Genomic DNA, 26308 nt, shown 5'->3' with positions numbered 1-26308 from the left:
CGGTTTTCAGGAGGGCGGGTTAAGGAGCAAAACAGGAGGGAGGGAGGAGGCACTACCCAGGATGCTCTGCCTGCCCGAGCTGTTCACTGAACCTGAGCAGCACAGCGGGGGCCCGGGGCCACTATCATTTTTCCCTCTCAGTCTGGAGAGCCGAGGAGCAAGCTGTGTTTCTTTCCAGCCTCGGTGAGTGTGCCTCCCCTCTCCTGTGCTAAATTTCCCTACACAGGCTCAGCCAAGTGTATCACACAGGCCCACCCAAAGGCACCTCCCTCCAAGGCAGGCTTGTGCTCTGCCCAGGTATGCCAGGGGACGGAATGCCACTGTCCTCTGTGGTATTCGATTAAGCCTCAGGGCCCAGGCAGGTGTGCAGCGTGAGTTGTCAGTTCACCCTTTCAGGACAGACAAGCGTCTGTTGCCTTTCTCGCCCTTCTTGGGCAGGCTTCCTCCCGCCTCTGAATCACCGGGGCTGTGTCTGATTCTGACTTCTATTTTTTTTCTACTGGGGAGGTTCAGAGCTCAAGCTTCCTGGTTTTACACCATTTTTGTTTTTGCTTTCCAACCTTTCTTAGAAAGGGTGATTACAGAGCGTCTGGCTATGTGACCACGTTTTCTCTCTCCGTTAATTATTTTTTTAAAAGCCCCACCTAGCCATTACAAATGAGCGCTGGTGGCCGGGTTGGCGGTTGGAACTCACCTGTCACTCCTCCGGAGCAAAGATGAAGCTGTCTGCTCCTGTAGAGGTTTACTCAGAAACCCAGAGGGGGCAGCTCTGCCGCCTCTAGGGTCGCTCTGAAGTGGAATAGATTCCATGCCTTGAATCCCACTAAAGGATTCCTGGGGTAGGTGAAATGATTAAGGTACGCGGCTGCTGACTGAAAGGCTGGCAACTAGAGTCTACCTCAGAAGAAAGGCCTGGTGATTTACTTCCCAGAAAACAGACGGAGCCCAGCATGAGTATGACACACATGGAGGTGCCAGGAGTCAGAATGGGGGGGGGGGGTTGGCGGTAGAGCTCCTTAAACGCTGTAGTTCCAACTTCTTAATTGTGCGACGTTCACACCCACGGCCCTCGAGCCAGTGCCAAGGCAATCCTGGTGGGTTTGTGAGACTGTCACTGGTTACGGGAGTAGAAAGCCCAGTCTCTCTCTCACGCGCGGAGCAGCTGGTCATTTTGAACTGCCGACTGTGAGGATCACAGCCCGACTCATCACCACTGCACCACCCAGGGCTCCATGTGGTAGGGTCAGAAGCGATTTAACAAAACTCGTGATTTACCAAAATGTATCTCGTTAGGTCCCCCAAGCCTCCTCCTTTGAATCGCCCCTCCCCCATGGTGAGTGGTCATGGCCGCGGCTGGGCAGGCCTAAGAGGCCCAGGGACTCTGACCAAAGGTAGACTTTGGCAAGGAAGGTGACTTACAACAGGGAAAAGGAGGACCGGTCTGGCTTGGCATCAATTTCATCTCCTTGTGCTGAGTCTCCGGCTTCCTTCATGATAGAATCTGGATTCTCTGCCATCTGGGAGGAGGTAAAAATTAACACATCAGAAGAGGGGGGTTGGGGTGTGTGTGATAGGTAGGTTTGTTGTGCCAACCTGGCCAATGAACACATGTGGGATTAATCAAAGGGCGGAGAGATAAACGGCTCAGCGAGCCGCACCTCTCTTGCTCTTTGATCATCTGACGAAGTGTGCAGCTGCCTCGCTTGTTCTGGGCCTCCATTTGCAACCTACTCTACCTGTGGGACACCTGCCCCGGGGACTGTGTCGCTGTAGTTTGAGGTTCCTTCAAGACCTGCTTTGCTCTACAGAGGACTTCCCGGCGGTCCTCAAGACTTGAAGGACTGCCAGTGTACTAGCTGTCTCACGGGAGTGAGTTGCACTGAGCCATTTGTACTTCTTTATGGATCAATCAACTGTTTATTTCTTATGTTATAAATCTATCAATCTATCTATCTATCTATCTATATATATATATATAAAATTTTTAGTGTCCTAGCTTTGTTTCTCTAGTGAACCCCGTCTAACATCGGGGCCTCCACCGCTCCTTATTACACTTAGAAATAAAACTCGATGACACGACAGGGGTTTGGGTGAAGCCTAAGGTGAACTGTGTGGCATCGTGAGGCTCCAGGGTGACCCCCTCCCGAGACACACACACACACACACACACACACACGTTCCTCCAAGTGTCTGAATCCCAATGATCGTCTCAGCATCATGCCATGGACTCAGTCTACAGGCAGGAGGGAAACAAAAGTCATTCACCCCCCCTCCCCGCACACACACCTAATTCACACAGAACAAAAATTCACGAAAAGAACCCAAAGGTACTTTCCGCAGGGAGTGTCTAATCTAGCACTCACAATTCGGTGACACATTCACTTGGTGCAAGGCCCTGGGGCCGCGTGTCAAAGTTTATTAGCGAGAAACAGAAAGAGAAGGGCAGTCCTATTCGAGGGGTGCCCACAGAGGCAGAGTGCTGAACTGTGGCCGCAAGGTCCGCGTGGCATGGCCACGTGACTCTCCAGCTTACCTGCCGGTGAGCTGGGCAGTGGGGAGGGAGAAAGGAGGGTCCCACAGCCGGTCTGGCCAGTGACTCCAGAAGACAGGCGGCTCTCTCGTTTCGGGACCTGATTTCCCGTCCCATCACCACCACCCACCCTGCTTCCAGGCAGGAGGTGAACCTCTGGATTAGAACCGAAGCGGCTTGTCCTAAACAGACATGACCCTCATCTGCAGACGAGCCCCACACAAGGCAAGACACCCAGAAAACGCCCACCGGTTTATTCTGTCCCCTCCATTGAGCGTGCGGACGGCTGTTAGTGTTCCAGGGCTCCAACAGCCACCAGAAAAAGGCAGCCGATTTTTACAGGGTGTGTTAGAGTCGAGAGCTGTTTGCTAAAGTACACCATTCGGGCTACCTGCAGGGTATCGGAGCAGAAAGCAATACGACCACTGAAAGAACCAGGTAACCCTGACAACAGCCTCTCCTGAGAAGCCCCGCTGTTTTTTTTTTATTGCTGGGCTGTGCTCGAGTTTGGGGGCTTCCCTCCGTTTCTGCCTCCCTCCTGTGAACATCTGCTCAACGTCTCGCGCACCAGGCCTGGTGCTAGGAGCAGGGGCTAGACTGTGACCACAACCTGACATGAACTTGCATTGTGAGGTCTGACTCACAGGGATCCGATAAGACAGGGTAGAACTGTCTCTAGATTTCCAAGACTGTAAGTCTTTACAGCAGAAGCAAGCCTTGGCTCTCTTCCATGGAGTGACTGGTGGTTTTGAACGGCTGACCTTGTGGTGAGCTGTCCAAGACATAACCACTATGTTACCACGGCTCCAGTCATTGATCAAACCAACCAACCCATCCTTGGCTGTCCAGTTTACGCCAACTCCCATCAGTTAGCAGCCCAATGCTTAACCCACTGCACCACCAGAGGCTCCCTGACATCGAGGACAGTGTCAAGAGCTGCGAGAGAGCTGATCTCAGCCACTCTAGGGGACCTGGCAGTGGCCCCAGGAGTCAGGGAACGTTGTCTGTCCACAACCCCCCGGGTAACCAACGGGGTAAAGGGGGTGCGGGAGGGCTCCTCACGTCAGAGGGAAGTGCCCCTGGCTCAGTTTAATTCCTCATCCTTCCCAGGCATTTGAACTTGGCTACAGAGACAAGTTCATGTTTAAGGGGTAGGTTTTAAAGAGCTTTCCCCTACAACGCTAGGCCAAAGGTGGCGTCTTGGGGACCTACGGCCTCTCTCTGGGTGGCGGTTGAGTTCTCCCGGGGAGGATGGGGAGCAGAAGTTCTTCCCCCACGTACCTACCAGGGCAAATTTCTAAAACGTCTGCTGGAACCTTACCCTTTGACACCTGGAAGACCTGTGCACCTGCAGTGACTCTTAGAGCTCACAGGAGCAGTCTGATTTCTGGAAATCTCCAAAGGGCATGCAGAACCCGAGGGAGGAGGCATGACCGAGTGGGGAGCCTGATCCTGCTCACATTTTCTCAGCCAAGAAAGAAGTTGCCTGGAGAATCAAGATTGGATTCTCAATGCTCTCCAAGAATGTCTGGGCCGGCCTCAGCTACCATGGTGCCTGGAGGCTGTGTGCCGGCCCCACTGCCCTGCGTCTGCCCTCTTCCTCTTCTCGAGGCCCCCGCTGCAGAGAACAGCTATCCGAAGGGGACTGCTGAGTCGACTGTTCAATAAGCTAACACGATGCCCACAGAGCACTGCCGGTGCCACTCATCAGTTACTGCCACCATCATTACTGTTAGTCTCAACTGGAACTGTTGGCAGACCGAGAGTTTTAGCATAATCATTTTTCTACATCAGCCACAGGACAGGCCCAGACACAGCCGGTGCTCGGGAAGAAGCCCTGAACGTTAGAACTGAAATGCATTTTAAAGAAAGTATCGCTGCTGGTGCAATGCCAGCAACAGAACCACTGGGACCCAGTGGGGCATGGTGACCAGATAAACTAGGGGCCAAATAGCCATGGGGCCCTCAGAGAGAGGACTCAAAGGCTCAGAGTCCTCCTGTGTAAAATGGGTCCACGTCACAGGCGCCTGTAGGCATCAAGAGAACCCTGTGAGATGGCCCATTCTAAACGCCCAGCACACATTCCCATTCTCAGCCCGGTACGGTCACCAGGAGCAAAGATCATCAACTGTCAACCTGCACCCATCGTTTGGAGTCACACCTACAGTTTAAACAGCTCTCAGAGACACTGCAACAAAAAAAAATCCTATAGTGAGTTTTCTCCCCCTAAACTTGCTTAATTGCTGTCCCCAGAGCGGGGCGACCGGAATGGCTGGGTCTAAAGCTATCACTTCCCAGCCACTGTCTGAAAACGGCTGGCTGATTTTTCCAAACTTACTGCAGCTGTTGCCCCTGAAAAGCGCCACAAAATAGAATTTGGGCCACACGTCAGGCCCAAGTCAAGGCCATCTTCCCAAAGGACTCAAACGGAAGAGCTGTCGACCTCCGCCTCTTACCTCTACAGCTAGAGGCTCCGTCCTGCGTCCACAGCACTGCCAGGAGACTTCCTCAGACAAGTTAAGGAACCTGCCTCACACCACACACTATGTGGTATGTGGGTTCAGCAAGTAAGACTATGAAGCCAGGTTTGGGGGCCTGCGTGGTTATACCAAGGTTGCTGTTAGACTGGCTTATTACGGAGCCATAAAGGCGGAAATAGCCCGTGGATGAGCAAAAGTCCAGGTTTTATCACCAGCCCAGGTGTTCAGGAGACAAGGGTGGGGGTATGATTAATCCAGCCATCCACAAGCAAAGGTGCTGCCCCACGATCTGCCAAAGAAGGAGGAACCTTATGTGGTCAAGGGCTGCGGGCTAACCACAAGGTCAAATCCACGGGTCCCTTCTCAGGACATGGCGAGGGTTCTACTCCCATAAAGTAGTTCCAGTCCCATACATAAGATCGCCATGAGTCGGACGCCATTTAATGGCGGTGAGTCTGGTTCGGGGAGCCACCGAACTGGGTACAATGGTAAAGGGCTTCTCTAGGTCTGAGAGTCCACAGGCCGAATTTTCGCCAGCGTTTACCCCCCCACCCTCCACGAGCCCAGCAAGGGCACCTTGACAAGACGACTGTGCCTACCATCACCTCTCTCCGTGTCCACAGCCACTGCCAGTCCGCGATTCGCCCAGTTCCCACCTAACTGGCAGGCACAGATACGGCCAGATCCTTCCGCTCTGCCACCCTCTGCCACCCAGCCCGTCTGATCAGAGCCAGATGCGGCAAAGCATCCTTCCTTTTCTAGCAGGGCCCTCCTTGCCCGGGGCTGGCTGGCAGAGGGGGTACGGCGGCATGCACAGCAAAGCCAGCGGTGCCGGGGACGAGCAGAGCTTTTCTAGAAGTTGCAGGGCGGCCGTCCCGGCGCCTTCCCGCCCTGGCGGCCCGCAGCTGCGCCCTGGGGCGGTGGCAAGCGTGGGGCGCGCGGCCCAGCGGGCGGGGGAGGGGATGGTTAGCAGTTACCGTTCCTGAGCCCGTGGGCGGCGCGCGCTGGCAGCCGTGCGTGTCGCCGTCGCGCGGGGATCTGGGGCACCTGCAGCGGAGCAAAGCGAAAGGAGAGGCTGGCGCGGCGGGCACGCCCCCAGGGCCGGTCGCCCGCCAGCCCAGGTCAGCCCGCCGGGGCGCGCGGTCTCCGGAAGCGTGACGCCGCCGCCCGGGCCCCGCCAGCTGCAGAGCGCGCGCTGCAGAACCGTCGTCCCGGGCGGGGCCCCTGGATCTGGGCCTCGGGGGGAGGGGGGGCGGGGTTCTCAGAACTAGATTTTACTAGAAGGTTCTCCCCACCCTGGCCACACCCGTGCCCGCAGCCGGCCCGTTCCCCGCCGTCGGGCGGCTCCGCGCCCGTTACCTCCGCGTCGTTGCTGCCGCTCGCGGGGTTGCCCCCCACCCCCACCCCGGGCGTACGGGCGCGAGGATGCTAACTTCGCACGCGCGGCAGCTCCAGCGTGGCGCACCGCCAGCTCGGCGGCCAGCCCGGGCACGCGGGGATCTTTCCGGGGAAATCGCCTTCAGCGCCCTCCCGCGTTGGGGGCGGGATATGGGCGGGCCGAGAAGAAAGCCGGGTGGGGCGTGCACCCTTCCTAGCTCTTCCTCCCCCCATTCCTCCAAGGCTTTTTCTGCTGGACTCCCAACAGAGACTTCCCAAGAACACAGGCAACTAATTAACGCAGTCACACCGGAATCTCTAGAAGAACGCTCTCAAAGCGCCTTTGATAGTCGCAAGTTTACCACCTCAGCCTTCCCTGTCCTTCCAGAAAGATCCACCCCACGCCCACCCACGTCCTCACTGTTTGGATGGACTTGTGTTGGGAGTCTCCTGGGCCAACCCTGCTAGACCTCTCCAGCCCACTCCTCTGGTCAGGAGGCTGTTGTAACTAACTTGTTGGTCACAGCAGTCTACAGAAAGATAGCATCTTTCTGGGGCATTTCCTCTTTCCTGATGCTCAGGGAGCCTAATCCCACGAACAGTTCTCTGGCACCATCTAGGGTAGATTTCCAGAAACTTCTAGAGGGCCCATGTCCAGAGCGTCTGACCGGCACTACCCTTGTATGCCGTTTCCAACAGGGTTTGTAGCTCAGAAAGGGATTGGATCGGTGGAAGGAAGAATCTTAGTTTGCCCTCTTAGCTCTATGGACAGCACATTAGATTATATTTTTAAAATTTTCTTTACTTTCTAGCCCATCTCTTGATAATCCAATGCCTGGTTATGATAATAGGGTTTTTTATATTAACTTTTCCATGTGATTTCTCTTTCCTGATTGGATATGTCTTTATACCCCTGATCCAAGGACTATTTTCTCATCCGAAGCTGTGGCCTTCAGCAGTTAGGATGGTCATTTCTGGGCTCCAAGGAATGGCTTTGTATTCATTCTACTTCCTCCTTTCCCACCCCAAGAGATCCAGTCTGGATATTCCACTGGCTCCTGTCCCCCTGGCAGTCAGGGCTTAGAAAAGCATGGCTTTTAAAGTTGGCCTTTCCTTTTCTAACAGGCTGTAACAAAGGAGAGCATGCCTTCAAGACCACATGTGGTCCACAAGGCCTAGACAAGTTACAGTTCTGATCCTTCATGGCAAGAGGCTGCCAACCTCGTTCTTAGACGGACAGCACCACCATCACAACCACATCTCCAGCACAAACAGTACTCTCAACCCTTGAACCACACTTAAAGTGTGAGGGGTGGCAAAATCTATAATGTTCCTGAGCTATAGCCCTGGGTCCAATTTATGTGACTAGGCAGGCCACTTAACATCCTGGGCTGAAGCATGGCCGGTAGGTAGTCCAGAGCTTCCCAGAGCAAAGGGCGAGAAGATATTTGCTGACTTGCCATCACTAGAAGGTAGTACACAGAGCTCGTCGACCCCTGCAAGAAAGAACTTCCCTTCAAAGTCACCCCCTCCCCATCAGTGGGTGCCAGGGAACTTCAGTCTGTCCATATCTAACCCTATGTGACACCTGTAAGGTCTAAGAGGTGAGGGTGAGGGAGGGGTGGGGAGTTCTGAGCTGAGGAAGTGAGACTAGAGAGACATGGCGTTGCTTTATGAAATCTTCATTCCATCTTCTGGAAGCAGCGTTGGACAGTGAGGCAGCCGTGGAAGGAGCCTGTGAGGATTGGGTGGAATCCGACATGTCCACCTGGAAGAGTGGCGTGTTAGGCGGGTTGACTAGAGAAACAAATCCAGTGACACTCAGAGGTGCAAGAAAGAACTTTATATCAAGAAGCAGTTACATATCAGTAAAACATCCCAGCCCAGTCCAACTGAGGCTGATCAGTCAGATACTGGTCCATATAAGTCCCTCTTCAGACTCACGCAGCCACATGCCATGATGTAGAATGCAGGAAGATCACAGGCCGGTGGGTAGCGGATGCATCTAAAGGGCTCTCGGCAACCAGGGTCAGCCAGGAAGAAGGTGAAGGCAGAGAGAGAGGTTGGGGGAGTTCCCAGGACCCTCCTTATGAGAAGGCCATGCCCACCAGGAGGCACCATCAGGCTGTGAACCTGATTGCCAGGTTGCATACCAGCCCTACACGATTATATATCTTCAAGTTGATAAGAAATTCTGTAACTACCGCAAGTGGGCAGTGGGAGTTCATGGTGAATCTCATGTCAACATATTCCTTAACCCTGCCCTTCAGCCCGTTATCATGAGTGACCCACTCTTGGAATACCCCATGCTACATTACGTTGGCTCACTGGATTTTTGCTCTGGGTGTATGTTCAGTTCTTCCTCAGGCTCCCATGGCAGTGACTCTGTGCTTCCCCAACTCCGAGCGTCTCTGAAACTGCAGATGTTCTTGTATTCTGTGCGGGCAGGTGCATCGTGGAGGGGCAGGGTAGTTGATGCTTCTTAGGGTAAACCTTCATGACGAATCAACGCTCAAAGTGCTGCCCAGGCTCTGGTTTTCCAGTGGGACAATTCTCAAGCACATCCTACAGGACTTATCTAACTCCCCAGCAAGGCTTTACTTGTCCCTGGCATTACTTCGCTCAGAATATACCCTTTATTAAGTTTTCTTCTTGCCCCACCTCGCTCACCTCAAAGCCTCATTTATTCTCTGTGGGAATACCTCCTAGGAAAACTACCTACATGCAAGAAGCCTGAACGAAGCAGGCATCGACCCCCTAAGGGGGAGCAACATCTCAAACCAACCCAGGCCACAGTGACAGAGTGACGCGTCCGTCGCTTTTCCCTCATCCCCAACTCATCATCTCTCTGTTATTTCAAAAGCACTTCACATCCACTGCCCGGGCAGATACTGGAAATGATTCAGAAAGCATTAGCTCAGACCCTGGATGACAGAAGTGAGGCACAAAAATATCTCCACCGACTGGCACCACCATCCACACACAAGTTCAAGAGAGAAGTGATGAGTGCTACATTTAAGGCCTACGAGGAAAGGCAGTATCTGCATGCTGTGCTTATTAATCATTTGGGCGAGGCAGAGGCCCTGGCTATGTCATTGCTGACAAGTTTCTTAGGAGTCAAGACTTGGAAGAATCCAGGGCAATGGGGGCTGGGATTGGTAGAAGCCTGCAGGGGAAGGGCAGATAAAACTCTAGGTGATCTGGCTCTGGTTCACCACCGTGAACTCCAAATGCTGGCCTCTCTGCTGATTGGACGGCGTAAAAGACACCTCCCAGGTGCCAAGTTTGAGCCACTCAGTCACACCTGTCTCAAAGCCTTTGCCTCCCTGTTGCAGCCCCACCTCTGTAGTGACAGCGAGCTCTGTATGGACCCTGGACAATCTCCCATGGGCCCAACCCAGCAGTGCCTTCTGCTGCCCTTTCGTTTCCCTGTTGATGTTCAGGCCTGGGATGTGGTAGAACCTGGGCCCCCGCCCCTCCACAGGGTAGGGGTGGCGGGTGGCGGTGGGGGTAGTAAACACCCAACAAGACATCTATTCCCAGGGGGCACAGAAGCCTTCTCTGCTCCTCCCTGAAGTTATACTTCCGAGTATAGTCTTGGCCAATAAGCTTCTTGCCTCTGATACTGGTTTCTGGGCTAAGATAGACGCTTTCTGAATTAACCCTGAAAGCCACGATGGGAATGTAGTGAGATCAGCTTAGGCTTGATCTAATCACTGAGACAATGGGGTACGAGGGGCACACTGGCTATTTGGGCCATGACTGTGTAGGGGGGAAGGTCATGGGCATACTGACCACCTTGTCAGGTAAGCAGGTGAGGACTGAGCTTATTTTGCCCCCAGCAGGGCAGCAATGAGTTCACTTCTAGTCCATAAATGACCCCATTTCTAGTTACAGAGGCTGTGTCTCCTCACAATAAGTGATGCCCAAAAAGCAGAAGCAAGGGTACAGATGACAATGAACACCATTCCACTAATATTTTTTACATGTTGTGGCCAAGAAGCCATTAGCAGCAGGGTTCATGATCACAATCTTAGATGGAGAAGATAAGTCCGCCCCCCCCCCCCAACTTCTCTCTTCTTGTCTGACCCTGATGCCGCATCCCTCAGGGTTAGGGGTGGAGGATTTTATTCTCAGTGATTACTGGAAACCCCACCCCACTCCCCAGGTAAGGCTGATTGATACCGAGCAAAACGTTTGGGGAACGCTTCTGGTCTTTAGGACCCCTGGTAATGCAATGTTGGGCTGCGAACCACAAGGTCAGCAGTTTGAAGCCACCAGCTGCTCTGCAGGAGAAAGATGAGGCTGTCTGTTCCTATCAAGATTCACAGCCTCCGGAATCCAGGGCAGCATTGCTCTGGTCTGTGGGGACAGCATCGACTCAATGGTAGTGGGTTTGCTCTTTGGGCTTTTATTAGAAGTTATAGGGAGGGGGGTGTGTTTCTGGTCTTTGGTCTGTACAGGTGACTGCTTTCATTTGCTCAGGTTGGTGGCCACCTTGCTGCCCACTGGCATTTCAATGTCGGAGTCCTTGCCGAGCCTAGAGCCTCGGCTTGGGGCTCCTTCCTCCCTCTGGTACCCCCTGCAGTCTTGGGGAAACCCAACTTCCGTCACTTACTGTATGACTTCATCTTTCTCATCCCTCACTCACACCACAGCACACCACATACCACAGCACCCCAATACCACACACACCCCTCCCAACCCTGTACACACAACACACACACACACATGCACGCGCGTGCGCACGGAAGTGCTGCTGTTCTCACTCCACCCCACCTGGAGACAGCAGTGTGAACTCAAAGGTCAACCAGAGTTGAACTCAAAGGTCCAAACCAGATAGCCTGCCACACTACATGCTGGGCTGCGATCCTCCTGGTCAGCAGTTCACAGCCACCAGCAGCTCTTTGGGAGCAAGACTGGGCTTTCTACTCCCATAGTCTCAGAAAGCCCGAGGGGTCACTATGAGTCAGCATTGACCGAATGGCAGTGAGTTTGTTTATTATTATTTTTTTTTAATTTAGCAGGCCCGGTAGTGATGACTGCTCCAAAGGACATTAAAATCAGGGTGATGAATGAGGGATGCGGGGCAGGGTGACGGCCCTTGACAGAAGACACAAACTGTTTGCTCTGGTTTCTAACCTAAAGATTATTACTTTGGACTCACCCAGTGGTTCGGTGGAAGCATTGGCCTGGTGATCGGTTTCTGAGCTGACAGCCGAAAACCGCGTGGGCAGTTGTGCTCTATAACATCTGGGGGCGCCATGGATGACTGCAGCAACTCCAGCCACAAGGTGACATTTCAGGAGGGACTGGAGCCGAGAAGAGAGATTTTATCTTCCAGTGACCTCTGGTCCTGGCCTTTGAGCTAACAGGACCTTCTTGGAACGGCCGAGGACACAACACAGGGACCAAATCAGAATGTTCTTGTTGGTTCTGATTTTCTCATTCCAGTGAAAGCTACCACGACTTGGTAGCTTGAGACAGTTTCAGACCCTCTTTGTAAACATGCAGGAGCCCTTGCTGGTGTAGTGGGTTTACAGGTTGGGCTGCTAACCAAAAGGTCAGCTGTTCGAACCCACCAGCTCCCCTGCCGGAGAAAGTGGAGGCTTTCTGCTCCCCTTAAGACTGATCGCCACGGAAACCCATAGGGACAGTTCTTATGTGTCCTATGGGGATGCTGAGTTGGAATCGACTTGGCGGTGAGTTTTGTGAGTGTACACATTATTCGGCTAAAGCTAAAATTCAAATACGGTATATACCGTTTGAGGAGCCCTGGAGATGCAGTGTTTTCAGCGTTCCACCACTAACTTAGAGGCTGGCAGTTGGAATCCACCAGCTGTTCCTGGCGAGAAAGACGTGGCAGCCTGCTTGCAGGATTTCAGAAACCCGATGCAGATCGGCTGTCGTTGTGAGTCACTCTAACTCGATGGCCATGTTTTCTTTAACTGCGTGACGGAGCGAAGGGATCCCATTCTACTGTGTACATTTGGGGGAGCTGCCTTTTTTTCTTAACCAGATGACTCGTTGGATGGTTGGGTGAGGGCCTGGCTTCTCCCTCTGGTTCTTTTCCGGGTGATGATCACAGCCAGGGTCACACTACTACAGGCTGCTTGGTCATCCCCAGGCTTCGGTCATCCACATCAACACATTGCTGCTATGAGTTCACGTTTCTATTTAGAGGAGCGTGTCAGCTCGAAACACTTCCACCTTCCCGGGTGCGTGCGGAGCCAACTGCCAAAATAGCCCCTGGAGTAAGTGGCTGCCTTAAAAACCGCCCAGCTGCCGGCTTCACACTAGAAGGTCAGCGAAAGACAGCAGGAAGTGGATTCGGAGCGTTCAAGGTGGACGCAGGGATTGTTGCCACTGGCGGTTTGGAAACTTCATCAACTCGCCGGGGGGTCCTTGTGGAACAGCTTACCCGTTGTCCATCGTTGTCCATCGGTATCTTCCCTCTTTTGACCTCAAGATGAACGTGCAGGCTTGCTCGCGGTGCGGCTATGGGGTCTACCCTGCGGAGAAGATCAGCTGCATAGATCAGGTCAGCAGATTGTCCCTTGACCTCTGAGAGTAACATAGGTGCCCCGGTAGCATAGTGGTTATGCATTGGGCTGCACTCTGAAAGGTTTTCAGTTCAAAACCAGCTGCAGCTCCACGGGAGAAAGATGGGGCTTTCTACTCCCATAACCCGAGTCTAGGAAACTTACAGGGGGCAGTTCTAGCCTGTTCTATAGGGGCTTCTAAGCATGGGCATCACTCGATGGCAGTGAGTTTGGCTTTAAGAGTTTGGAGAACGGCTATCAGGGAAAGTGCGTCTTCTCGCTAGCTGGTTCTGAACCCCGAAACAAGGGTGTCTTTTCCTGCGTTACTTCAGTCCTGCCCATTCCTTTATCTTCTTCTCTGTCATCTTGGAAGAAAGAGAGAGAACAAATAAAAGATGGCATCTCGCTAACAATTTTTAATGTTAGCCAGTCTCTAAATCGCCATGTTGTCCCCCAAGAACAATGTCTGACCCTGAAGTAGCTAAGCGTCCTGGGGCTGAATACGAAGGTAACTGGGCTGGCTTTTTACCGTGCGATTTCTAGATATGGCACAAAGCGTGTTTCCACTGCGAAGTCTGCAAGATGATACTGTCTGTGAACAACTTTGTGAGTCACCAGAAAAAGCCCTACTGTCACGCGTAAGTCCTGGGTCCCCGCCCTGGAGCCGTGGGAGTCTTGTTGGTTTCCCTTCAAGTAGTCCACCAAGTTCAGATTAGAAACCGCGGCAGTCAACCCAGGAAATGCTCCCCCTGCCACCCACCAACCAAGTTTTCACTCACATACAACCCTGAAAGAGACTGAAGCGGCACGTTATGTCGCCCACAGAAGGGATGGGGAATTTAAAATGGCTCTCAAGTGACAGATCCAATCTCTCCAACGCTGTCATTTTGTGTCTCAAGTGGTAACTGTTGTGCAGAGCACAGACCTGCTGCAGAGGGGCGAAGCGAGTTGTAGATATCTTTATTTTAACTAAGGTCAAAAAACCTTCTCTGTTTCTAGTCCAGAAAGCTTTTAAGTGGTTGTTTTCAGTTAAATTTGGTGTCTGGCTTGTATATGCCAAAATTCTTCAGGTTGCTCCCTTTTCCCATTGACACTCTCTGCCTGGAAAATCATTGACTCGTTTGTGAAGTGTTATATTTATTGGTTAAAGACTAGCTGTGCTTTTAATAAAGGAGCCCCCCTGATGCAGGGGTCATGATTTGGGCTGCTAACCTCAAAGTCAGCAGTTTGAAACCCCCAGCCACTCCAAGGGAGAAAGATGAGGCTTTCTACTCCCACAAAGAGTCACAGTCTCAGAAACCCACAGGGCAGTGCAACCCTGTCCTAGAGGGTCGCTCTGAGTCAGAATCAGCAGTGAGTTGTTTAGTGAGTGCTTATAAAAGTAGTCTCACAATCATTTTGGATAAAGTATATTTCTATTTTGATTCAGATATGTGTATATATATATATATATATGTTATTTTTTGTAGCCATAACCCCAAGAACAACACGTTCACAAGTATCTATCATACTCCATTAACTCTAAATACAAGGAAGACACCAGAGACCATCACTGGGGTAAGTGACTTTAATTTTGCTGCTCAAAATAGTCTTTCAAGAAAGTCCATTTAACGCATATACTTACAATGCGTTTAAGAGTCTCTGTCTACCAATGAGCTTGTCCATTTTCCCCACCTACACATGCTAAGTGCATCTAAGTAACAAGTATTGCTGGCATATTGGTTACAGGTTGGGCTGCGATTCGAAAGGCTGACAGTTCAAAACCACCAGCCGCTCCTCCGGAGACCGACGGGGCTTTCTGATCCCGTGAACAGTGACGGTCTCAGAAACCCTGGGGGCAGTTCTACTCTGTCCTGTGGGGTCGCTGTGAGTCAGTACAGACTTGATGGCTGCGAGTTTTTGGGGGTGGTTTTGGGCTTGCCGTGCGGCCTCCCACCATGTAGGGGCCAATGCACAGGGTAACGCAGCCTCAATAGTTTGAGTGTCTGTATCCAAGGTACTCTCTTTGCCCGGCCAGCTCTGGATACAGGTAACAATGCATAGATGAGATCCTGTATAGACGAGGTGCCTAATACAAGACATACCAATAGAAGCCATCACGAGGGCCTTCCTGTGGTATTTTGGTCAAGGCAACTGCGAACAGCTAATCCACCACTCTTAAATGTCTCTGAGGACTGGCTGCCTAAGAGGATTGGCAGCTTGTCGTCCCTTTCAGGGTAGGGGGAGATCAAAGGTTTTTCTATTTGGAAATCGTATTTTGCCTGTGGGGAGGATGGGATGGGGAGGCAGACACGCAGGCCACCTGGATCAACCCACTTGGTTTGGAAAGCAACAACGGAAGCATTGTGCCGAACCGCGGGCTGCCGAGTGGGCTCCTGCCCCGTTAAAAGGATGTCATTGAACCTTTCTCTTCGCTGCCCTAGGGAAGCTGGTCTGTGGGAGGCAGCTTTCGCAACTTTCCAAAATTAGAAAATCGTGAAGGAGTTAGAAAGCTCTCTAGTAACCTCCCCTCCCCCAACACCCTCTGCCTAAAGTTCTAAAAAAAAACCAGACTCACTTTCATTGAGTCAGTTCTGATTCAGAACCGCCGATAGAACCGAGCAGAACTGCCCCTGTGGGGGACAACTGCCCCTGTGGGGTTCAAGACTGGAACTCTTGACACGGGAGAGAGCCCCATCTTTCTCCATCTGTGTGTTATCTCCTGTACTGGCCGCCACACCTTCCAAAAGATGATCACATGGCCATTGGGGAATCGGAGGCTCAGAGAGTCAAGCAGCTCGCCCAGGTCCACCCAGCTGGTGCAGAGGGTACCAATCCAGGTCTGCCTGGCTTTAGAGCTTACACCCTAAATTGTCCAATTGCCCACTTCCACAAGTACTTAGAGGGCGGTGAACTCTCCAGAAAAAAACAAACAAGCAGCTGCCTGTGCTCTGTAATACCCGGCGTTGGGCACGTTCCCCGTGCGGAGCTGTTCTGTGCATCTGAGTGCCGTCCGCACAGGCCGTACGTCACCAGGGATGCATGCTCCTACCCACGCTGTCTTCTGCTGGCGGGACACACACAGGGCGCACAGCACTCACGGCACGGACCTCCCGGTGGGGTCCTAGAGGACTCACTTTCTTTAACTGTGTCTGACAGGCCCAGACCGGAGCGGAGCTAGGATTACTGCTGCCTCTATTTCCTGTCACAGACAACGGCGTGGGCTTCCCAGGAAGCCTGTGTCCGTGCATTTGTCTGTGTCTACGTGCACGTGTGGGGATGTGTGTCTCTGTGTGTGTGCGCACCGAGCAAGTATATCTGTACGTGTGTGTGTACATGAATGTACACACACATGTGTATACTTGTGCATTGTGTGGTGTATTTGTATATAGATGTGTGTGTGCACATCCAAATGTACATGTATATCATATGTACATGAATGAGTTTGTTTGCCTATCTGTGTCTTGTGTACTTATGTGTTCTTGGATGTGTGTACATGTAGTTTGTGTGTGGAAATGTGTACATGGTGTGTGTATGTATGTGTATGCATGGTGTGTGTTTCAGCAGTGTATTTGTGTATCTCTGTGCATGCATGGTGTCTGTATGCACGTGTGTATGTGTAGCACTGTGTTTGTATGTGTCTACAGGCACACATGCTGTATATGTGTATGTATGCATATATGTGTGTGTATTCCTATGAATACCCATATAAAAATCCTGTCCATAGACATAGGAGCCCTGGTGGCCCAGTGGATGACTGCTTGGGCTGCTAACTAAAAGGTCAGCAGTTCTAACCCACCAGCTGCTTTGCGCGGTGGAGGGTGGACCACGCACGCAGCCTGCTGGAGTTGGGAAGAGTCTTGATTTGGGTTATGTGTTTCTGGTTCTTTAAGGCAGGGATTCTGAGCAGAGAATAGTTGTAACCCCACAAGGACATTGGCCAATGCCTGGAGACATGTTCAACGATCATGTCTCAGGAAATGGGGTTGCTACTGGCATCTAGTGGTTAGTGGCAGGGACGCCGCTAAACGGCCTGCAATTCACAGGACAGCCCCCCACAAGAAAGAAATAACTGGATCAGAAAGTCAGCAGTGGGCCACTGAGAGAGTCTGCCTCAAATCTATGCCCTGTTCAGGTCCTGTCTCAAAATACAAGACCAAACGCATGTAAATATCTCTCAATTTATATAATCTCTGCCGTATCTTCACATGTAAGGTGCCCACAGGAAGGACTTCCACACGTTTGCACATAGTGCGCATAGGTAACTAACATGCGAGGGGGTTGTACAGTTTGCCAACAAACAAGAAACAAATCCTTTATTTGCATATGGGAAATACATGAAGCGGTGGGAAGCCCAGAAGGTCAATCACAGAGAGGGCTGTCCGTAGGGAATCCGAGTCCCTGGATCTGCTAACCTGCTGTGATTGTGACAAGTTTACTCTTTTTCTCGAGCGCATTTCCTTGTCGTCAAAATTAAGGGTTTAAGCTGTAATAAATTATAGTGCAATTAAATCAGAGGCAATTTGTTTCCTGTTTGTTTGCAAACTGAAGATATGCTTGAGATGCCTGTTCCTATCAAATTGATCTCTAGGTCCAATGCAATCACAAGAACAGACTAGATCATCCCTCTCTGTAGCAATTAACAACATGGTTCTAAAATTGATATGAAAATACAAAGATTCTAAGATAGCCAAAATATCACGAAGAAGGTCAAAACTGGAGTGCCTAGGCTACCAGGTTGCGGACTTACTCTAAAAGCAATAACAATGAACACAAGTATCCTGGGGACACAGGACAGACAAACAGACCCCTAAAGAAGGACCCAAGGGTCTGACATGGAGCCTCCCATGCGTAACAACTTGAATTATGACAACGACACTCCTGCAATTCACTAAATTGTACTGTTGCCATTGGATATCCTCATGAACCTCCATCTCTACCTCACTGACACCATACACAAAGATCACTTTGAGATGTCTTCTAGATAGAAATCTCAAAGGTGAACCAATAAAGCACAGGAGAGCACCTTTATGAATTTGGGGAGCCAACATTTTAACTGGCTCTCCGGGTGTTCTTCCTGATGCTAAAGTCAAGAATCACTACTCCGATGTCGGGAGAGTTTCTGAGGCTGCTCTAATACCGTGTGTGTGACAAGCTCGCGGAGATGTCACTGTGTGTTTTATAGCTGCCCTGGCGAGTGGGGCACGCTGCTCGAGGGGTGGGGAAGGGCTCCAGATGGCATCACGGTGAGACTAACCACACAGCTCGCGCCGTATCGCCCGCAAGATGCTTTGCATTTAAGGCTAAGGGAAATTTCAAAGCCGAACTCTACGTTATTCATTCTCTCTCTCTCGATGGCAAGAGTGCTGACGTTATCTTCATTGTGCAGGCTGATGAGCAAGAGGATGGGGAACGATTTAAGTCAGTTTTTCACTGGGACATGAACTCCAAGGACGGGGCAGCTGCACCCAACAGCCAACCACTGGTGAATGAGGTGAGAGACGTGTTATGAGTGGATTTGGAAAAAGAGACCCGAAATGGACAGGAGGTCAGGAAAGAGCTTCATGCTATCAACATTACTTTTCAAAAGAACCTGTTCAGTTTCTTGGGTTCAGTTTTACTTTCCTAACTGACATGTGGGCATCATCAGTCCAGTGTGGTCAGCCGCCACTTCCTGTGGGAGACCTTGCACACAAAGTCCCCAATCATCATTTGCCTGAGTTTTATTATGCAAAAGACAAATTCCAAACAGTTCATAGTCCACAGAGATAGTGTGAAGATTAAAAGAGAAACTAAAGGCGGCGCTCTTAAGGCAGAGCTGTGGTGAGAAGCCATCAGTGAGTTCTGTTCGTCAACGCGCTAAGTACAACTTCAGGACGCATTCTGGTGCGGAGTCATCCTCAGAATCATTGCTATGTTGAGTCTACCTTTGCAGCCGTGCTGCCAATCCACTTGTTGAGGTCTTTCTGGTCTCCCCGGCCCTCTGCTTTGCCAACACGATGTCCTTCCTCAGGGACTGGCCCCTGCTGACAGCATGTCTCAAGTCTCACCATCCTCGCTTCTAAGAAACACTCTGGGTGTCCTTTCTCCAAGACAGGCTTGGTTGGCTCCTCTGGCAGTGCGCAGTATGCTCCCTCGTCTTCACCAACACCACACCCTAAACGCATCCATTCTTCTGCCGTCTCCCTCACTCACCGTCCGACTCTCACAGGTAGATGATGTGCTTGAAGATACCATGGCCTGCGCCAGGTGCACGCTAGCCCTTCAAAGGGACCTCCTCACGACTGAACACTTTAATAGACCCTGTGCAGCAAACTGTCCAAGGGCAATATGTGGGTTGAGCTCCTCTCTGCTGCTTCCATGAGAAACGATTGTGGTTCCAAGTCAACTTAAGTCAACCTTTTTAAAAAAAATTCAGTCGATCTTTACTCCATTTGTCATGATGCTGCCTTTTGGTTTAGTTGTGAGGATTTGTGTTTTCTTTCCATTGAGTGCTGTAGTCTTTGATCTTCCTCAGCGAGTGTTTGAAGGCTGCTCGGCTTCCACCAGGAAGGTTGTCAGCTGCTACCACGCACAGGTTCTTCATGGGCTCCCTTCTATTCCGATGCCCCAGTCTTCTTCCTGTCCCCCTGCTTCTCAGATCACTCACTCAGCACACAGACTGAACACGTGTGGTGACAGGATACAACGATGCTTCACACCTTCCCTGATTTTACACCACGCCGTGTCCCTTTGTTCCGTTGGAACGATTGCAGATTGTGTACACACAAATGTTCTAGAATTCCGATTCCTCCCAATGCTATTGGTATCTTTTAATGATCCACGCCATCAAATTCCTGTGCGTCATCAATAGAGCCCAAGTAAACGTCATTTTGAAATTCTCTGATGTATCAAGATCCGCCTGACAGCAGCGGTGATATTCTATCCTTCCACATTTTCGTCTAAATGTAGCTTGGATTTCTGGCAACTCCCTAGGAATAGATTGCTGCAGGAATTATGCTTGGAGGTAGTTTTAGTGACATTGTTTTATACTCTTTACATTCTATTGGGTCACCTTTCTTTGAAATGGCTTTAAATATAGAGCTCTTCCTGTCACTTGGCCAGACATCTGTCTTCCCAATTTCTTAGCATGGACTGCGGAGTGTGTCCAGCACTGCACCAAGCTTGTGAAACAATTTGTTATTGTGTCAGGTCCTGGAGACTTGTTTTTGGTTGACGATGCTTGGATGTCTCTCTCCACACCTCCGGTTGCTGATGATCTATTTACAGAGGCGAATGCCAACCAATTCTTTTTGGTACAGGGACTCCGGGTAGTCCTTCCATCTTCTTTCGATGCTTCTTACAGCATCCAAAATTTTGCCTATAAATACACTCTCTCTTCCAAAAAAACAAAACAAAACAAAACCCAAACCCACTGCCATATAAGGAATTTCAACTCATAGCAATCCTATCAAAGTCTTCGGAGACTGTAGGTCTTTAAGGGAATAGATAGCCTCCCCTTTCTTCCTTGGAGCAGCGGGTGGGTTTGAACTGCTGACCAGGGCTCCATAGAATCCTTCAGTATTTCAGCTAGAGGATGAAGTTTTCTTCAGCTGTTTCAGAACTGGGCTATGCTACAAGCGGTCTTCCCTTTGGTTTTCCAATTCCAGGTCTTTGCACATCTCATTATACTTCTTTATTTGCCTTCATGAGCAATCTTTGAAATGTTCTTTTCACCCTTTCCCTCATAATTTCATCCATTCCGATTTGCTACTTTATGTTCGAGAACAAGTTTCAAATGTCTCTTGTGACAACCACTTTGCTAATCTTTTCTTTTGAATGACCTTTGACTTTAGACCTTTCTTCCTTTATGGTGCTATTGATGCCATCTGCCAACTCATCTGGTCTTTGGTCATTAGTGTTGAATACATCAGAGCTGCCCTTGAGCTGGTCTCCACATCGGGTGGGAAGTAATCTAGGTTGCATTTTGATTCCTGCGGACTTGCTTTCATTTTCCTCAGCTTCAATCTGTGTATGAAGAGCCACTGGCCTTTTCCACAGTCCGCCCCTTCCCTTGTTTTGAATCGTGATATTGAGCTTCTCCAGTGTCTCGAAGTAGCTCATTTGATTGATGCATATTCCACCTAGTGAGTTTCACATATGTCACCACCATTTATGTTACTCAAAAAAATAAAAAAATTTTCGCAATGCAAAGCGATTGGTTTTGCAAAATTCAGCCATGTGATTCCTAACTTCATTTCCATCGCCGTGGCTGTATCTTCCAGTTCTGTTCCTTCCTCTTTGTTCCCAGCTCTCACGTCCCACCCGACAGTGATTATCAGTACACATCGATGGTGTGTTTGCTCATTTTCAAGCTGAAGAAGTGGGTAGACTTCTTCAACGTCTTCATCACCGGCTTTAGTAGTTGTTGCGTAAATTTGAAGCACGGTTGGATGAACTGGTCTTCCTTGTACAGTTATAGCTGTTAGCACAGTATCACAGACATTGCATTGGACTAGATCATGACAAATCTTTTTGACAATGAATTTGACGCTATTCCTCTTGAATTGGTCATTCCTGGAATAGTAAACCATAGGATTGTCCAACTCAAAATGGCCAATACCAGTCAATTTTAGCTCACGAATCCCTAGGATAGCGATCATGGTGCATGCCATTTCATTTTTGACAACTTCCATTTTCCCCAGACTGCACAACGGCAGATTGTATATTTGCATGTGTGTGCTTCCTTTACAGAGACCCTATTGGACTGGATATGGGGAAGGGACTACGTGGTTCCCAGGAACTCCGCCAGATCCTGAAATTGTAAGGATGGTTGAGGCACGGAAGTCTCTCGGTGAGGTAAGGACACTAGGAATTACTTTAGCCATTCGTTTACTATTGGTTTTGAAGTTTTGGAAACCTTTGTAGGCTTTTCTGTGGTCTTTGTTTTGCTAGGTGCCCAGAGTCGGTTCTGACTCATCGTAACCCTAGATGTGCAACAGAAAGACACATTGCCAGGTCCTGTGCCTTCCTCCCAGCTGTTGCTGTGTTTAAGCTCCCCGTGGCGATCACTGCGTCAGTCCTGTGTGCTGAGGCTCTTCCTCCTTTTGCCTGACCTTCTGCTTTCCTGAGCATGAGGTCCCTGTCTAGGGACCGATCCTTCATGATAGCTCGTCGACCTGTTTGACTGTAGGAAAGGAAATGTAACCTGGGTTTCCAAACCCTATCTGCATATAGCCCTCTTTTAGCCCACCCCATACCAGGTGCACCTGTCTAGGAAGGGTCTGCTTTCAAAAGAAATACTCTTGCTCTTTAGTGACTTTTCATTTCGAGCATGTGAAGAAAACCGTACAAACGCAAATGCTAAAGGGACCTGTCTTATTCGAGAACAAATCATCTGAGATACTCAGCCAGTGAGGCAGCATGTAATGTTAGCATTGGAGGGGAACTTTGACCTGGTTACATGTTTTCTGTAGGATTGGGGGTGTTACTCAAATTTCTTGTTGAATAACACCTTTAAAAATGTATCCCAAGTGATTGAGATATTTTCCAAGAGCCAGGAAAATCCAGTTTCCTTGGTTCTGGTGATGCTTGTTACTGCCGTTTAATTGATCAACCAATGAAATGAAATGAATCAATCAATCAATTCCCATTCCCATGTGTGTTCCCACCAGCAGGAGTATGCCGAAGACTACGAGCGACAGGAGGGGAAGGGGAGCTTTCCGGCCATGATCACACCTGCTTATCAAAGAGCCAAGAAAGCTAGCCAGCTGGCCAGCCAGGTGAGTACCTCAGTCATTATTCACTACCCACTGAACCTGCGTCGATGACGTTAACAAACAGGAAAGGGAGAGAAGAGAGTTGCTCTGCGACAAACAGGGACTGCTCCGTGTGATATCCTGGGGCGCAGAGGAGGGGGAAGAACTGTGCCTGGCTTGGGCCACATCTATGAAGTATGGAGAAAGCCTCATGGCTCCCGGAAAGCTATATCAAGTGATTCCTTGAGACTGTTTTAGCATTAAGGCTTGAATTAACTTGCTGGGCAAGCTGCCTGGTAATGAAAATGGCAGATTCTGGAGCCAGACAGCTGTGTTTTAAATCCTGCCTCTACCACCTACTAGATGCGACCTCGGCTAAATTACTTACCCTCTCTGTTATGGTAGTGTCTTGGACTTGACACATTAGCATTGAGACTTTCCGAGGGGAGCTGAGAAAGCAAGCCGTGGAGATTCATCACCGGCGTTGCTGTGTGTAACCTGATGGTGGGTCCTCCTTGAAAGAGAGGTGAAAGGCGGGAGCCTCGCGGAGGCTCTGAGGTGGGTGCAGTCTTAACCCTGTGCTGTCTCTTCCTCAGGTGGCATACAAGAGAGGCCACAATGAGCGCATCTCCAGGTTCACCACGGTGGCAGATACCCCTGAGCTGCTGCGGGCCAAGGCAGGGACACAGCTTCAAAGTGATGTAAGAACTGACGGAAGCCCAGACTTGGCTCTGCATCTGTCCTTACCTGGAGGTGGACAACAGGGAGAATGTAGAAGGCATTCTCTGACTGTGAAAATACCTAGTCACACTTTCTCACCACCACATTAAAACACCCTGCACCCACCAAGTAACCGCTGCCCATTCCCACTCCTTTTTTTCCTCTTTTCCGACTTGGATGCTCTTAATTTCTTTTTCTTATGGAACTGCATGCGTATTTAATGGTTTTATCTTTGTGGTGGATGGAGCTCTTATCAATGTAAACTGTTCTTCGCTGTAAATCCATCTGCTGTGACTCTTCTTGACTTTGAATGTGTTTGGTCGGATCGTAAGCTAGCCCATGGCCGCCCCAGCTTTCTCTTGGTGAACATTTGCACAGAATATCTTTTCCCGATCATGTCACTTTCAAGCTTGTTGTATCCTTGGGCTAAAACGAGTCTCTGGCCGACAGCAGAGAAGCTGATCCTCGGATATTTAACCCACCATGAACATCTCTGTCCTGTCATTGGTGAGTTTGATCTGTTTCCTTTGAAGCGGTGACTCACTTCTTCCATGCCGCGGTTTGTTTTCCATCGCCCCTAACTATCCTGGGCCCTTTGGTGCTTCACGACTATCTTCTTTTTCATCGGATTCATATTTTTCTAGGGCGACATTTCCTTCCTTATTTTTTCTCTCTTGAATGTATTTCACAGTCATTCTCTTAGTAGCTACCATGAAGATTAGATCTTAGTTTATCAAAATCTAGTTGGAAATTGATACCGGTCCGGCTGCAGTAGCTACATTAAGCCCACTTCTATTGGATCCTCTCACTCTTCCCGTGTGTCGCGTCTGTCACAGTTACACCTGTGTACATTGTATGTCCCTTTCAGTGCATTCGTGAGGGATCATTTGATGTATGTGCCTTTTACGTTGTAGAGGAAGCAAAAGGCGCATTCACACACCCAAACCAAGAGCGGCTTTTTATTTACTTGTAATTATATGTGATCTTTATTTCGTTATAGAGTTTTGAAGTAGTGTCTGGTGCCCTTTCGTATTAGCCTGGAAGACTTCTTTTAGTTTATCTTTGGGTGTGTGTGCGGCGGGGTGGGGGAGGGGGGTGTCAGGGTGGTGGCCAGGCAGGGCAGGTCTACTAGTAACGAAACCCCTTATCTTTTATTTGCCTGCGAATGCCTTAATTACCTTTCACTTTTGGAAGCAAGTTTTGCTGGACTTAGATATTTTTCTTCTTGTGGACATCAGAGATTTTAATAGAGAGACAGGTGCTTCTGGGAGACGAGGAAGAAGCACAGAGTGAACTTTATTTAGCTCGTCCTCTCCCCAGGAAGGGCCGGCTGAGCTCTCGCTGTGGGGGAGGACGGCATCGATGGGGAGCATCCATCTTCCAGTACAGCTCAGCAGCTCCCCATTTCGACAATGATAAACTCCGCTCTGGTTTCTTTGGAGGAGGGATGAGAGGCCGAACTCCATAGTGTTCCTTCGGTCTTCATTTTCCTTGCTGTCAGCATCGAGTACTACACCGCGTCTAGTGCTTCATGGCCGCTGCTTTGTCCAGGCCAGCTGTCCACGCAGAGAGGGCCCTTCTCCTCGAGAAAAGAGTGCCCGCGGCTGTGCAGTTGCAGATCTTTCGCGGTCTTCTCCTGGACGGCAATGCTCAGCCCTTTCAGGAGCGTGTGTTTACGTCACGGGTTGCTTAAGATCAACTTTGCATCTGCTTGTTTTCTGGCCTATATTGCACTCAGCAAAATATACCCCTTGCCCCCGTCCCCCTTCTCAAACCTGGTGGGCAGCTTTCTGAGGGCAGGAACCTCATGACTCTCTGCCCAACTCTCTGTCTGGGCCGAATTCCAAGCCAACTCATTATGCCCTTCGAAAGGGGCTTGCGAAGCTGTACGTCTCCATGGACTGAGAGCCGTATCTTTCTCTCTTGGATTGGCTGGTGAATTGCAATCAGCCGTCTTTGTGGTTCGCAGGGCAACAGCCCCACCAGGGCTCCGTTTGACCCAACATAGGTATTCTGCTGTGTCCCACGTGAGATGCCTTCATGTGCTGGACACAGTCCTGGGGTAAAAGGATAAAGAAAGCCCACACAGTCGCATCCTGAGAGCCGCAGGGTGTCCTGGGGAGCCAGATCAAAGGGCAGCCGATGCTGAACCTCAGGAGGGCGTGCAGGGATGTGCAGAGTGCTGTCAGGGCCCCTCCAGGCGCATCTCACTCCGACTGCCCGGTCGACAGTGAGGTTGGGACATATGATTAACTCTTTCCCTCCCATTTCCAGGTGAGATATGCAGAAGAGTCTGAACAGCAGAGGGGGAAAGGCAGTTTTCCTGCTCTGATCACACCTGCCTATCAGATAGCCAAACGAGCCAATGAGCTGGCCAGCGATGTAAGTGTCTGTGGTGATGTAGACGCATTAGCGAAGGAAGGAGGAGGTTACCTGGGCCTGGGGACTCCAACTTCCTGTCTATTTTTGCATGTCTCCTGGAGCCAGGAAGCAATTTATCTTCTTAGGTTTCCATCAATTTAGGATGATAATAATCTGGCACTTTGGTGTCCAAGACATGCTCCTGGCAAAAACACATTCCACCTTCCATTCATGTTTACTCTCCTGGCCCTTGTGCTCAGAGAGTGAAATTCACTGGGCTTGTCCTTTCCCTGCAAACAGGTGCGGTACCACCAGCAATATCACAGAGAAATGAAGGGCGTGGCTGGCCCTGCCGTTGGGGCAGAGGGCATGTCGGCGAAGGAAAACATAGGCAGGAACAGTCAGGTAGGTGATTTCTAGGGAGTCACTTCGAAAGTTGTATCGCTTGTGGCTGTTTAATCAGAAACTGGGCTGGGGCTTATCTTTGCCCTTCCATGAAAGTCAGATTTCCCAGCCTGCTGCACAGGGTTCAACCAGACCTTCTTAAGAAAACAGATTCTAAGAATCTTCTTGAACATGAAG

General features: G+C 50.3%; 2 protein-coding genes across 3 annotated transcripts in view; one reads left to right on the top strand and one right to left on the bottom strand.

Annotated features, from left to right (window-relative positions):
• CASP7 (caspase 7) overlaps window positions 1-6521 on the bottom strand; it is a 38976-nt gene extending 32455 nt beyond the window's left edge. Inside the window, exons 1-3 of one of the 2 annotated variants that reach the window (XM_075534453.1) lie at window positions 6444-6521; window positions 5988-6057; window positions 1420-1517 (exon numbers count right to left, since the gene is read on the bottom strand). In XM_075534453.1, coding sequence (XP_075390568.1) covers window positions 1420-1517 — 98 coding nt within the window. In that variant the 5' untranslated portion in view covers window positions 5988-6057; window positions 6444-6521. Of the gene's footprint in view, window positions 1-1419; window positions 1518-4986; window positions 5515-5987; window positions 6058-6443 lie in introns of those variants that run through there. The other variant, XM_075534454.1, reaches the window with a different exon arrangement.
• Window positions 6522-12856: 6335 nt separating this feature from the next.
• Window positions 12857-26308, top strand: part of NRAP (nebulin related anchoring protein) — a 75555-nt gene continuing 62103 nt past the window's right edge. Inside the window, exons 1-9 of the mRNA XM_075533669.1 lie at window positions 12857-12928; window positions 13473-13567; window positions 14399-14486; window positions 18298-18402; window positions 21642-21746; window positions 22565-22669; window positions 23242-23346; window positions 25640-25747; window positions 26027-26131. Coding sequence (XP_075389784.1) covers window positions 12857-12928; window positions 13473-13567; window positions 14399-14486; window positions 18298-18402; window positions 21642-21746; window positions 22565-22669; window positions 23242-23346; window positions 25640-25747; window positions 26027-26131 — 888 coding nt within the window. The remainder of the gene's footprint in view (window positions 12929-13472; window positions 13568-14398; window positions 14487-18297; window positions 18403-21641; window positions 21747-22564; window positions 22670-23241; window positions 23347-25639; window positions 25748-26026; window positions 26132-26308) is intronic.

The sequence above is a fragment of the Tenrec ecaudatus genome, chromosome 16 (assembly GCF_050624435.1).
Source record: "Tenrec ecaudatus isolate mTenEca1 chromosome 16, mTenEca1.hap1, whole genome shotgun sequence".
NCBI lineage: Eukaryota > Metazoa > Chordata > Mammalia > Afrosoricida > Tenrecidae > Tenrec > Tenrec ecaudatus.
The sequence above is the reverse complement of the archived record's forward strand: the minus strand, read 5'-3'. Positions and strand labels throughout refer to the sequence as shown.